We start from the raw sequence: 13,400 nt of genomic DNA, 5'->3' as shown, positions 1-13,400 counted from the left end.
ACCATTGTACTTATCCATGGCTCCTGGGCCTCAGAGGAGTACTGCACATCCTTAGTCATCCTAACAAGGCCCAGAAAGAACAGGTCTGACAATTGGTTCATCGCTGGTCGTATGCTACTGTTGAGCTGAACAATAGGTATCAACAATATCTGACTAAACCAGCACGTCGAACAAAGTGATCAAACAAATCAGAAATTCCTCCTTAGCTCCATACGCAGAGACTGGGGCATTTCCATGAGTAGTATCTACATCAAAGAGGCCTACAGAGGGGCAGGCTGTGTGTATTGTTATGCGTTATCACGCAAGAGACTAAATCGATGACTCCACGCGACTTTTGGCAAAGGCAGTCCAAGGGGCAAAGGTAGAGATAAGGTTTGTTCTGCCCCCTCAATGCAGAGGCGTAGGTGTGGCGGCTATCAATGTCTGGATGTCAGGCTTGTCAAACACTGCCTCCAGTGGCAAAAGAGAAGCAAAGCAACCATGGTTGGAGTTTGGTAATATTTAACAAAAAATGAAAGATTTGCTTAAGTACATTAGTACAATATTATACATAGTTTTTTTTTCTTTTTAAATGTATGATCTACCTCTGTGAGCTCCAGTTTTGTGTTTTTAGATTTGCTCGCTTCCTCTCTGTCATGTATATTTGTTTATGTGCCACCGATCCACAAATCCCTCCCCTTATAGCTCCAGCGCTGAACCCTGATAAGACTTCTGCAAACCGATTGGTAAACAGTTAACAGAATAACACTGGGTGCCTGTCCACCCTCTTATTTATTTGTCCTGCCCCCCCCCCCCCCTTCTATTTCTATTTGTTTCCCAACTGTGCTATCAGTCCCTGTATATGGGACATCTATGACAAGCTGAAAGCTACTGGATGAGGACAACTCTGACCAAAGGTCATTCTGCCGATAAGAACAGTCAGCTGTATGTGGAAGAGCAATATATCTTACCACAACTGTACAGAGGACAGAGGGGGTGGCTATTAATGTCTGTATGGGAATCCTAGTTTTGGATGTGCGCCGAATGAAGCAGAATATAGTGAGTGAGGGGTTTTATTAAGTTGGAGTGAATAGTAATTGTTTAATAACAGAGAAGGGAGTAACTGTGGAGTGAAGCTGGTCTGGGTCACAGTGGTCCTCAGATCTTCCCACTGGCCTTGTTAGAGTAGGGTAGGTCACTGTTGGGCCCACCATTCCTTACCAAGGACCACCGCACCATGAGGGTCCACAGAACTGGGCTTGATCTGGACACCACCGATTATAGCATAAACATGGACCCTTCCTACACCATGCTGGAGTTTGACAGCCTGAGAGCACTTCCTGAAGAGGCAGGTATGTTTGACCCCTTGACCTGAGTCCAGACAGACCACGGAACAGGATTGCACTGGGTGGAATGGACAGGGTGGGACATTTATACTCTGGACTTAACAGCAAAAATCTAAGCCATTGCGGGATTTGTTTGATGAAAATCTATAAAAGACCTCCTGTAATTCCAGCTGTCATACAGTTTACTTACAAGTCTCATAAACACGGTCAGCCTGCCACGACAGTTTATATTAGCACGAGTCGCTCACGTTGCATTTGTTCGTTAGGTGACCTCGCACTGCACTAAAGGTAGCATTATGTTTCAGTGACATGGTAATGAGTTGGGTGAGGGAAATGGTCACGATATGCTTCAAGTTCATAATACATCTTTTGTGCACTTCCAAAAAGCATGTTGTCATGAGAAATGATTGTCACTGAATCATTTGAAAAGCTTCCCATTCTCACAGCAAATAACCACTGATGATCAGTGACCACAATAGCCTGCATTCAAGTTATTACCCATAATCTTCATATTCTCACGTGGATATGCACAGGGAATGTGAGTAATATTAGCTATGGGCTATGAGCTAAATACACATTCACAGCTGCAATCAGACACAGTGCTTTTGCAACGTATTTAGAGGGGGGAAAAAATGAAAAGTAGTCTGTCTGCAGTCTGCCTGTCTGTCAGACTAATGCTAGGTCGTCCGGTGCCTTTGAGGAGCAGGCCAAGTGTAACATGTGCTTAACCACTCTCGGTGCCTCACATTACGACTCCCACACACCCGGGGATTTTTCCGGCATTTTCTCATGGCACAAGAGGGCAAGGGAGGGTGTCCTTCCAGAGACACCAGGCCCGTATCTTGCAAAAAAAACTGCTCAAAAATACAGCGGCTATTATCTGGTCATGAGAGCTGTTTAAAAGTCGGAGCTCCCACTGGCAGCCCACCACTCACACAACCTCAAACACACACACACACACACACACACACACACACACACACACACACACGAGAGACATGCACAAGCGCATACATACGCCACCCTCGCATTCCCTGGTTTTCAGCCATAATCTCATTTTCATCATTAGGAAAAAGGACTTGCTGAATCAGGAAGTCTGTTCTGGCACCTTTAGCTGCGCACATTACCGGGACTCTCCTATTCAATACAGAGAGAGAGAGAGAGAGAGAGAGAGAGAGAGAGAGAGAGAGGGAGAGAGAGACGGGTGGTAGATGCATTGTAATCACTTAATTCAATCCAACAAAACTTTGACCCCAGAAAAGCATTCAGCGCGTTGAAGTGTAATCCTCTACCGCTCGCTTTCAAAACTCTTAAATGTGCAATTTACATACATTACATCTGAGTGTCATTGTCCTCCAGATAAGCAATATAAACAACATGTTTGATGGTGACCAGTTTGCTCAAGCCAATCCAGGAGCGCTTGAATACTGACAGAATGCAATTTAGCCCAACTCACAGGCAGATTGAATTAAAACAGCGCTTGCAGGGCGAAATTAACTACAAAATGGCTGCGCCGGCTTTGGCTTTCCACTGACCTGTGACTGGTTTAATTACATGGGGAGTTTCTTCTTTCTCCAAGTAATAAGGAGTGCTAGTCCTCAGAGGCCTGTGAAGCTGGCAGGCAGAGAGGTTGTTGATATCTCTACCAATAAGCCTTTTATTACCGCCGCTCTCATAAAGCCATGCAGGCGACACACAGATGTCCTATGAGTTCACAAATGTATGTCTGTGTGGTACTGCTGTATGTGAGCCTAGTGTGTGTCTGTGTGTAGGAGTGAGTGTGAGTATGTTTGTCAAAAGCAAATTAACTTGTTTCAATAATTGCCTGGAGGATAACTCAAACTAATCATGTGCATTGGAGTCATACCTATCCTTAAGTCTCAGGAGTCTCCATTACATTGTCTCACACTGATAAATTCAGGGATTTTTTCAATAACACTAATATACATTTCTTATTTACAAAGAGTATCATTCTATTCTATAAGGACGTTGCCCAAAGAGACACCAAAATGACAAATGAATAATGGATATTTACAGAGAACTTCACCTGGAGGTGTGACCCTGTATCTACAGCACAGTGCAGTATAGGTGGAACCTACCAGGTCAACTCTTGCCCATCAGAATGTCTGTTTTTCTCTGACATGGCAGAGTCCCTGGTGCCAGTGGCAGCTTCCTCACCGCCCCCGAGCAATGGCAACCTGTGCTCTATATGTGCGGACAGGGCCACGGGGAAGCACTACGGAGCTGCCAGCTGTGACGGCTGCAAGGGCTTCTTCCGCCGGAGCGTGAGGAAGAACCATGCCTACCAGTGCAGGTAAGGTGGGGGAAAAGTTCAACAGGGTAACTGCCATTGGCTTGGTACTTAAATAGGAATACTCCAGCACTAGGAGAATTGTTCCACATTTGTTCCAAGCAGAAAAATAGGTTCTACTATTTCTTACTTTCTTACTATTAGTTTAAATATGTGTCAGTACAACTCCCTGTTTGGCTATCATTTCAGATGATAGTGTACATTTCTATGTCTGACATACAGCAGAGAGCAAAACTGTGAGTAAGACGTCAAAGTTACAAGTGCATCTACAGTGGGCCTGGATCTTGAGTCAATGAGGAGAGAGTAAAATGTGGGAAGTTTATTTCACACCTGAAGGTGTTCCATCTGACAAGTTCCTCTTATTTCATGTGTCTTTGAAACCAATTGTTCCTTGTGCCAGAAAGCCTGTCTATGCATGCACATAGAGAGAATGGCCATAGAGAAAATGAATCAACAGAAAGCATGTGTATGACACCTGAAGTGTTTCATTGCGGTCACGTGATAGTTGGCCTGTGTGTGCGTGTTTGCCCGCACAGGTTCAGCAGACAGTGCGTGGTGGACAAGGACAAGAGGAACCATTGCCGCTACTGCCGGCTCAGGAAGTGCTTCAGAGCGGGCATGAGAAAAGAAGGTGAGAGACTCAATCACATCAGCACAGCCTTACATGTCTGACAGTCAAGAGAGTTAGACATGTTTCATATGATGACTGTAAGGCCTTTTTAGGAGTTACAGATAGGGAAAGGATATTGTCATTTTCTTTCCAAAGTTAATGGAACATCCTGTTACCCCACCCCACCCCCCAAACCCAACCCCCCTGCCCAGACTGGCCAAGAGAGTGTACAGCTCACCATGTTTGCCTACATTACATAAGACTTTCAGAACAAGCTGAGCTCTGAGGGGATGTGCTGGAGAACTCCTGCACCCCACACAACTCTTGGAGCACTGCGGGGAGAGGAGACGGACTATATGCAAGACAGTTCTTATCTCCCACCAACTGCTCCCAATCTCCAGAAGAGAAATGGGATTTGGAGAGCAATGAATGGCCTGTTCACATCAATAATTAACATGGCTCAGTATGGGCAAATATTTGCTAGGGCCTTTTTTTTCCACCACAGAGAAACTCACTTTATAACTCACAGTCCAGGAGTGTTTTACGTAACATAGAGTGCAGTGGTGAGTATTTTGAAAGGAAGGAGACAGAACACCCAATATATTCACTAGTCAAGGAGTTGTATCTATTTGGTGGGTTTTATATCACCGTGAATGCTATCGGAAGTAAAATGAGAAAAGAAATTGCCAAAGCAATTACAGAGCACATTACGCTTCCAATGAAAATGTCTTAAAAATTAACCGGGACTTTCAAAGAAAAAGAAAAGACTTACCACCAGGTAATGGGGAGGGAGGCCATGTTTGTGACACACAAGGGCCCATGAAGGACTTTTGCTGGACTAATAGGAACTTGACTGGCTGGCAAGAAATCTGCTCAGATGACTAATTGGTTTCAGATTGGCCCTCGCCGTCTGGCCTTGTGGAGGCACACCAAAAGCAGACTGCAGATATTCTGATCACGCTCCTTTCCTACGCCAGACCGGGAGGTCGTGATCAGACACTTTTTCCGGGCTGGAAACAATCCAAACCATCAGACCAAAGAAAGCTGGGGGGGGAAAAATCTTGTGCCACACAAAAAGGCTACAACAATACTCCTCACAACCGTCACTCCTTAATTGGGTGTTCCCAGCTAACAAAATCATGACGTCACATCCAATATGCCGCCATCAAATTGTAACGTACAGAGAGAATCAATTTCATAGGAGCAGGTACCCAGGCCACCTGTATGTTCTCTCTTTCTTGTGGGGGGGTATGAAAAGTAGCGCTTGTTGAGCCATGAAAGCACTGGGGGAAGAGAAACAGATCAATAATATTCATTTGCGCCTTCATGTCATGTGCAGCTGTCCAGAATGAGCGGGACCGGATTAGCTGCCGCAGAGACGGACAGGGGGCAGGGACGCTGTCCATCAGCATGCTGCTGCAAGCAGAAGCAAGTACACATCAGGTAGGCCTCAGTACCGGGGGCCCCACTAAACACTCCCAGCTCCCCACAGGGAATGGGAGGGAAGGCAGGGGCAATCCGCAACCTCCTGCTTTCCCTTTCCGCTTTGCCTGAGAACTCAGAATACAACTCTGCATTATCAGTGTCACTAAAAGATGCAGGGAGAGAGACCAAGGCTGTATTTTCTTTGGGCCTCTAAGACAAGCAACCATTTGAGTCCCCTGGAAGTTTTAACTACAGACTCCTGGCTTCGGTTATGTCTGAGAACGGTCAAATTGCCCAGGGACTCAATTTGATCACTGCCTATTTAATTGCACTGCATGGGCTTGGAATCTATGCCAGCATTCAATTTGCTCTAAATGCATAATAACAACCAGACCTCCTCTTTGCATGCCATAGGCACGCAGGAAAATTAATTGGATGATTGACAAATGAGCCACAAAACAAGGCTGAGCTGGTTTCCATTGGGGTCTGCTCCTCATGCAATGTGTCATGCGTTACGCTGCCAGAGCACTGTGAAACTCTGATCCCAGGCCAGCGGGATTTATCAGAAGGGTTCAGGGCAACAGCAGTTGGAGGGAGGGGTGACCATTCACCCATTTCTCGCCTTTCTACTTTTGCTATTCCAGTTCTAACACCTTGAGTGCCTTCCTATTCTCATACAGTCGGCCTCAACATGTCCTCCACAGTTCTTTTTCTTCTCGACCAGTCTAGTTTCACTAGTCATATCTCACATTACTTCCTTGATGCAATCATTTCACTTCACACCCAGCATTGTCAGCTCCTAAAGCAACACCTCTATGTCCATCTGTGACTCTGTGATCTCTTTACTCAGACAACTAAACGCACCTGCAGGCTCTCAGACTCCAGTTCTCACCCTCATTGCTCACTTTGGCAACTGCTCCGCCATTATCATAGTAGGGGTTTTTCACAGTGTGAGGAATTAAAATGGAGTTGTTTACAGTGAAAGTATTAATGCTTCACCCTGATCTGTCTCACCTGTGTTGTGTCTGTGGCGTATCCCCTCCTCATCTCCTCTCTCTCTCTCTCTATCTCTCTATCTCTCTCACTCTAGCTCCAGTCCTCAGCTCTTGGCATCCCCTGTGACACAGGCATGAAGAAGGTCGCCCGCGTAGGGGACGTGTGTGAATCCATGAAGCAGCAGCTCCTCTTGCTGGTGGAGTGGGCAAAGCGCATCCCCGGATTCTGTGAGCTGCCGGTGGATGACAGGGTGGGCTCATACACATTGTGCGTATTGTGTTACTTTTGGCAGTGCACCACGACACGGTGTGGCATCCCACTGCATGGATAGGCCGCAGTCAGCGTTTAACCGAGGCATGTCGGCACAGGTTTAGATGTTTCTGGACCTCCAGAGAGTTTCTGTCATACTCTGTGCCGATGTGTGAAAAAATCTTCTGTCTGTGTCTGTGTGTCTGTGTCTGTGTGTGTGTGTGTGTGTGTGTGTGTGTGTGTGTGTGTGTGTGTGTGTGTGTGTGTGTGTGTGTGTGTGTGTCTGTGATTTGTCTGTGTGCAGGTGGCCTTGCTGAGGGCCCATTCTGCTGAGCATCTCATCCTTGGCGCGGCTCGACGCTCCCTTCCCTACAATGACATCATCCTTCTGGGTAAGTGAGCTTTCCCGTTTAGCTTGAGAGTCGAGCCAGAATCTTCGGGCCCTCGGTCTGATGGTTTCCACTGTGGTTTCTCCTTGCAGGAAATGACTTCATCATATCGGTGAATGGGTCAGAGATGGAGGTGTCCAAAGTGGCGGTCCGTATTCTGGAGGAGCTCGTCAGGCCACTCCGAGAGCTGGATGTCACTGACGTGGAGTTTGCCTGCCTGAAAGCCATCATCTTCTTCGCCCCAGGTCTGTCATATAGTTCAGTCAATCTCCTGCACCCCTTAATACTACAATATGCAACCTTTTTTGTTCTATCATTAGGTCAAAGATGGTGCCCTCTGTGAGGAACTAGCCTGCCTCACCTTGGCGTCAGTCAGTTTGCTTAGGTGTTACAGTTTCATCGCGTCCTGTGGAAAACTATTAATATCTGTGAGGGTGCTGGCAAGGAGAGCTGGTCTCTGGACTTTTATAGCTTCTTGGCTAAGATGTCTGATTATACCATCAGGGCCAGGTCAAGTGAACAGACCAGTCCTGGCCAAACTGTCAGGCTAGTGTGAGGGCCAGTCTGTGTTGACTAGCTACACAAACAAACACTCCTGGGCCGAGCTCAGCCCACCAAGTGCCATTCCTCCAAAAAACCCTGACCCATGACTACCTGAGGGTATTACAGAGAGTTAACTACATTACAACCATATCTGATTCTCTGGTAGAACTCCTTCTCATACAGTCCCCCATTCAGGGCACTTTCCTAAAATGAACTTTGTTTTTTTCTTGAAGTGTATTAGTTCAAGAATGTTAAAGACATGACATGTATACACGGCATCTATGTTGTGACTCACGTATTTTCTTCTGTCTGTGATGGTCCGTGTCTGTGTGTTCACACGTGTCTCAAGACTGCCCAGGTCTGCAGAACCCTCAGGCGGTGCGGCAGATCCGGTTCCAGGCCCAGGTGCTGCTGGACGAGGCCAGCTACGAGCAGCGCGGGCGCTTCGGGGAACTGCTTCTCATGCTGCCGCCGCTGCAGAGTGTCGCCTGGCAGATGGTGGAGCAGCTGCAGCTGGCGCGCCTGCTCGGGGAGGCCAGCGTGGACAGCCTGCTGCAGGAGATGCTGCTGGGAGAGGGGGCAGACGGGGCCAGGGCGGGTACTGGAACTGGAGCTGAGGCTGCGACTGGGGCCGTGGCCAAAGGGCCAGAGACAGGTACCGCTCACTAACACACCCTCACCCAGGCTCCAACCACAGAGTCAAATAGCCCGTTTCAGTTATGCTTGCAATGGCCTCCAGAGGCAAAGCCACAAGATCCCAATATGTGAAAATGTGTGTTCGGCATGCCTTCGACACATTTAGCAGTATTATTGGTTGTCGACAAGAATTTGTGCCATGCAAATGTTAACCGAAATGAATGAATAAATGGTGTGTTTTACTCCTGATTCATGTCCTACGCCATTTAGTCATTTCTGTAGTGAATTTCAAGATAATCTGATAATCTGATTCTTGAGTGGAATGTGAATCTTGTTTTGTGTTCCTCTGCTAAACTCCAGGAAGTCACACTGAAGTCTTCTCATTCATGTCCCCTGGAGACCCTGCCATGGCCTGTGGTCCCCTAGGTGCCCAGGGGGTGTTGCCAAACCAATTTATCTCTGTAATCCTTCCAGTACCAAATTGTGAGTAGGCCATTTTGTAAGCTTCCTGAACACAGATATTCATAAAGTCAATTCAGAACCTTCAATAAGTAGAAATGCCATAAAAGATTGATATATTAATTATTGATCGGCATGTTATTTTATCGCGTTTTTTAGGCATCAATCTAAATCTAAATCTAAATCTAAATTAGACATCTAATATGTGTGCTTTCCAATTCGTTCAGTTGGCCTTTCTTATAATGTAGTCTGGAATAATAGCTTTCGGAGAACACAAGGGGGCGATATTGACTATAGGCCTTCTATAGTTATTGCAGTTACCTTACTCACCTCTCTCATCCCTACTTTTGAGCTGCTAGTGGATGTTGTTAGCGGGTAAACTAGGCTAAAGTTATAGCGGATAAATATATTGGAGAGCATCTTAAACTCACAAGGATTCATGACGTCCTTCACCCTACCTACTTGAATGCAAATAAATAAATAAAGAATGGATAAAATAAAGTAAGAATCAAATATTTAACATTGTTACATTTGTTAGGTCACCAGTCAAAAATTACCAGCCTTAAAAATGTTTAAGTTTTATGAGTAAAAATATGTGGTAAAGTTGTCAGCCATCACATTAAATGCAGTCAGTTGGGTGTTGATATGAATAGGTATGCATCTTTAACCAGAACACATGTTATTATTTTGTAAAATTACAGATTCTATTATGTATATTTTATGCATAGTTTAAATGTGTGTTGTCAGTTCTTAATTACATTATTAAATACACAAAATACTAATAATCCTGAGGTTTATAGATAGATAGATAGTTATATGCATGTATAAATATTTTGTGAAGTCATAAAGACAATTACTTGCATCCTTAGAAAGGTTTAAATCAAAATTATTACCATGCATGTCAGGCCAGTCAATTCTGACCAGAAACACAACAAGTTAAACCATGTTGTGAACACAACATGTGGGTTGACGTGGTAGGCTACCCTGCCGTAGACACTTCACTAACCTTGTGTTGAGAAATGATAAGAACCAGCGGCATGCGGTCAGCCTAAGCCTTCTGAGAAGGGGTGGCAAACATAGCCTAAACGTAGGTGTTTATATTATTATAAATATTATGTCCGTTATTTAAGACGCCAGTTTATTCAGACTAAGCTATGTTACACTGTCTCCTCTGTCTCACTGTCTTGACAAGTAGGGATCAGTTACTATTAAGTCATCATGTCACTATTAAGAGAACAATTTTATGTTGGTCTTTTTCATAACGTTTAAAAGAAGCATCTGCTATTTTTTTTGTATCTAGGCTACACAAAATATGTCTTGTGGAAATGGGAAATCTTATTTTAATTCAATGGGCCTACTTTTATGATTTGCTAAAATGATTCACTTTTTACTTTGTTATGATCAAACAATCTCCATTGCTTCAACCAAACAGGCAGGCTAATATGGCTCCATCTAGTGGTGGTTGCTTATATCACACTGAAAACCGGTAAACCTTCACAGCTTAGATAAGTAAGGGTTTGTTGTAGCAAAGACACCTATTTATTTCTATCTGAAGAAAGATGATATTGATCGATAATAATCTAGGTAAAATTCTGATTATTGACGCATGAAAAAAGGCGTCGATCCCAAGCCCATCAATACTACATACCTGAGTGTATAGCCCTAATAGAACATTGCATTTGGTGACATCGAAAATGTTGGACATGTGTTTGAATTACATCTTGGACAGAACGTGAACACTGACTAATTTTGTGTACAAAGCTGTCATTATGCAATTGCCACCACAACATAAACATCCATGAAGCTCCCACTACACCTGTTCCCAGTGAGCCACTCTACAGGTGCATGAAACCTCAGACTCCTGGTTTCCTGCGTGTGGTCCAGACTGTGGGGAGTATGTTTATTTTTTCTGGGGAGATTATCGTCCCAACACCGGGAGCACTGGGGTTTCTCTGACTGATGAGGCTTTCACAAGATGAACTGACACCTCTATGAGCTCATGATCCCTAAGCTCCACTGATCCTCCACAGAGAGCCCCCTCCCTTCAGCTGCCTCTGGCCTGAGCTGCCCTTCCACTAGTGGATGCCCACTCTCACACCCTCAGTTCAGTGTCTAACCTCACCCATGCTAGGTTCCGTATACACAGCCCACTTCTATACATCATAGTGACATCAGGTATAACATGGGTGGTGTGACCCTCCAGGGGGAGCAAAGCCACAGTCTTGGGAATGTGAGGCAGCCATGGCAGATTTATGGCTCTATCATATTTTAACAGTGGGGGAGTGTTGCTTTGCTACTTCTGCACCTGAATTCTGCATATTCCTTTGGGTCCTATTCCATCTGCATTTAAAAAGCATTACAAGATATTCACCCATTGACACTCACAACTAATCGGATGGGAAACATTCATGTGTGTTGACATGACATGCCTGACATCCAGAATTTAATACTGCACTGATTCTACACGTGACCTGGCGTGGCTTCATACTTTAAAACCCTGAGTGTGCCACGTAGGCCAGTGCCAACATGCTGTTCTTTTCTTTCCCACAGCTCTGCCAGGGCTTGCACTGGTGCCCACGCAGACTGGCACTGAGGTGTACAGACCAGGAGAAGAAGCAGGCATGGCCCAGGAGATGCCAAACAGCATGTCCCTGCCACATATGCACACATGTTTCTGAGAAAACCATCACACACACACACACACACACACTCACACACACACACACACACACACACACACACACACACTCACACACGTGCACACATACACAAAGACATACACAGCTGCATAATGCACATATATGGTCATATTGAACCAGAGGACTGATAACAAATAATGAAGTTATCAGCCACACAAGCAAGAGTGAGTACTGTGCAACAAGGCAAATTAAATGAATCATTAATAGTGATGTCAACTACACTCTAGATAAACATTTATCTACATTAATAGAATATGGCCTTAAAAAGAATATCTTATCATACTACATGACATTACGACAGTATTTATGAGTGGTGATGTGGCAGAGATACTGTGCTCTGACATATTTTCTAAGGCCATTATGATATAAGCTAATATTTGAATATTAGCTTATGAAAAAGTGAATGAAAGTCATGGAAAAATATCTACCGGTACTTTCTGTCAATTATTTTGTTACTTAACATGAATAGATTTTTGTGCTGTTGTTCCATTATTGTACTGTCATTGTTGTTTACCAAATTAAAAGTATACATCCAACATGTTTTTGTTGAGCCAAGACTTGAACCGAAAGCTCAACGCTTTTTCCGTTGACATTTGGGGCTACATTATCAAAATCATGGCCTAAAAGCTTTTCCAGCACACATGATTCCCCTTTTGATTTTGCAAAGCATGTTCTGCAAATTTGTAAGACCACAACTTTAATGAAATATGACATAGGTCTTCATGGAATACGATTATAGGTCTTCATGGAATAGGATATGGGTCTACTAGTTGGTTTAGGTTTCTGATATTTAGAAATGAAAGAGGATCCTGTACCATGCAAGATAGCACGCTACTTTATCTGCCAGAATACACTACTATTCACCAGAGGGCGCTAGCAGCACACTTGGAAAATCCACACAGCTGCTTCTCCTCTGAAGATCTTTAATCATAACCATAGACAGACAACAAAGTTTAAACCACAGTGCAAACAAACATCGACTACTGAAGCAGAACACCAAAACAGGAATGAGTTTTGAGAGTTTGTCACTACTGAGTAATATTGAACACAACACAACAGACAGAAAGGATTAATCTAGATAAATGCATGTTTGACAGAAAATAAACAAGGCGCATGAGTGTACGCGTTACCTCCTTTACCTCTGTGTGTGTGTCTGTGTGTGTCTGTGTGTGTGTGCATGCGCACGAGCATGTGCGTGTGTGTGTTGTATATGTAGCTGTTAAAAAGCTGTAATACAGTCTACAAGTCTGAAGCAACAGAAATGAAGCCCCAGACAAAGGCACACTTGGCTCGTGTAGAAACCCTCTCCACCTCTGGGCCTCAATATCAGCCTCTACCCCTCCTCAGTGTAGAAACCCTCTCCACCTCTGGGCCTCAATATCAGCCTCTACCCCTCCTCAATGCAGAAACCCTCTCCACCTCTGGGCCTCAATATCAGCCTCTACCCCTCCTCAGTGCAGAAACCCTCTCCACCTCTGGGCCTCAATATCAGCCTCTACCCCTCCTCAGTGCCCCTGGCCAGAGAGACGGGATAAGCCATGCATATCCAAGTTTGTTCGGAAGTAAATCAGAGTCAAAAGAGTTTACGTTGCTCCACTGAATCTGTTTGTTTCTGTTCCAAAGACTGAGAGTGGGCCCAGACCTAAAGGTGGGTGCAGAGTTGCAAGAGCTGCAGCATTTTGATTGATAAGGTATAATTCAGATATTGGTGTCTATAAAGACATAATAATACCATAATACTAAAAACAAAAATACTCA

General features: G+C 44.6%; 1 protein-coding gene across 1 annotated transcript; it reads left to right on the top strand.

The window, feature by feature from the left end:
* Positions 1-917: 917 nt before the first annotated feature.
* On the top strand, positions 918-12,178 carry hnf4b (hepatic nuclear factor 4, beta). Its single transcript, XM_012814814.2, has 11 exons — positions 918-1,018; positions 1,154-1,331; positions 3,474-3,639; positions 4,173-4,267; positions 5,586-5,689; positions 6,762-6,917; positions 7,221-7,308; positions 7,398-7,550; positions 8,198-8,503; positions 8,845-8,967; positions 11,494-12,178. The coding sequence occupies exons 2-11, from the start codon at positions 1,217-1,219 to the stop codon at positions 11,619-11,621; spliced, it is 1,434 nt and encodes a 477-aa protein (XP_012670268.2). The 5' UTR covers positions 918-1,018; positions 1,154-1,216; the 3' UTR covers positions 11,622-12,178.
* Positions 12,179-13,400: the final 1,222 nt, after the last annotated feature.

Source organism: Clupea harengus, chromosome 6, assembly GCF_900700415.2.
Source record: "Clupea harengus chromosome 6, Ch_v2.0.2, whole genome shotgun sequence".
Taxonomy (NCBI): domain Eukaryota; kingdom Metazoa; phylum Chordata; class Actinopteri; order Clupeiformes; family Clupeidae; genus Clupea; species Clupea harengus.
This window is presented reverse-complemented; position numbering and strand designations above follow the sequence as displayed.

Bases quoted from the DNA above. Each gene is read 5' to 3' on its own strand.
- hnf4b (XM_012814814.2), top strand. From the start codon at position 1,217: ATGAGGGTCCACAGAACTGGGCTTGATCTGGACACCACCGATTATAGC. The intron at 1,332-3,473 runs GTATGTTTGACC...CTGACATGGCAG, and splicing joins AGCACTTCCTGAAGAGGCAG to AGTCCCTGGTGCCAGTGGCA. The intron at 3,640-4,172 runs GTAAGGTGGGGG...TTGCCCGCACAG, and splicing joins AACCATGCCTACCAGTGCAG to GTTCAGCAGACAGTGCGTGG.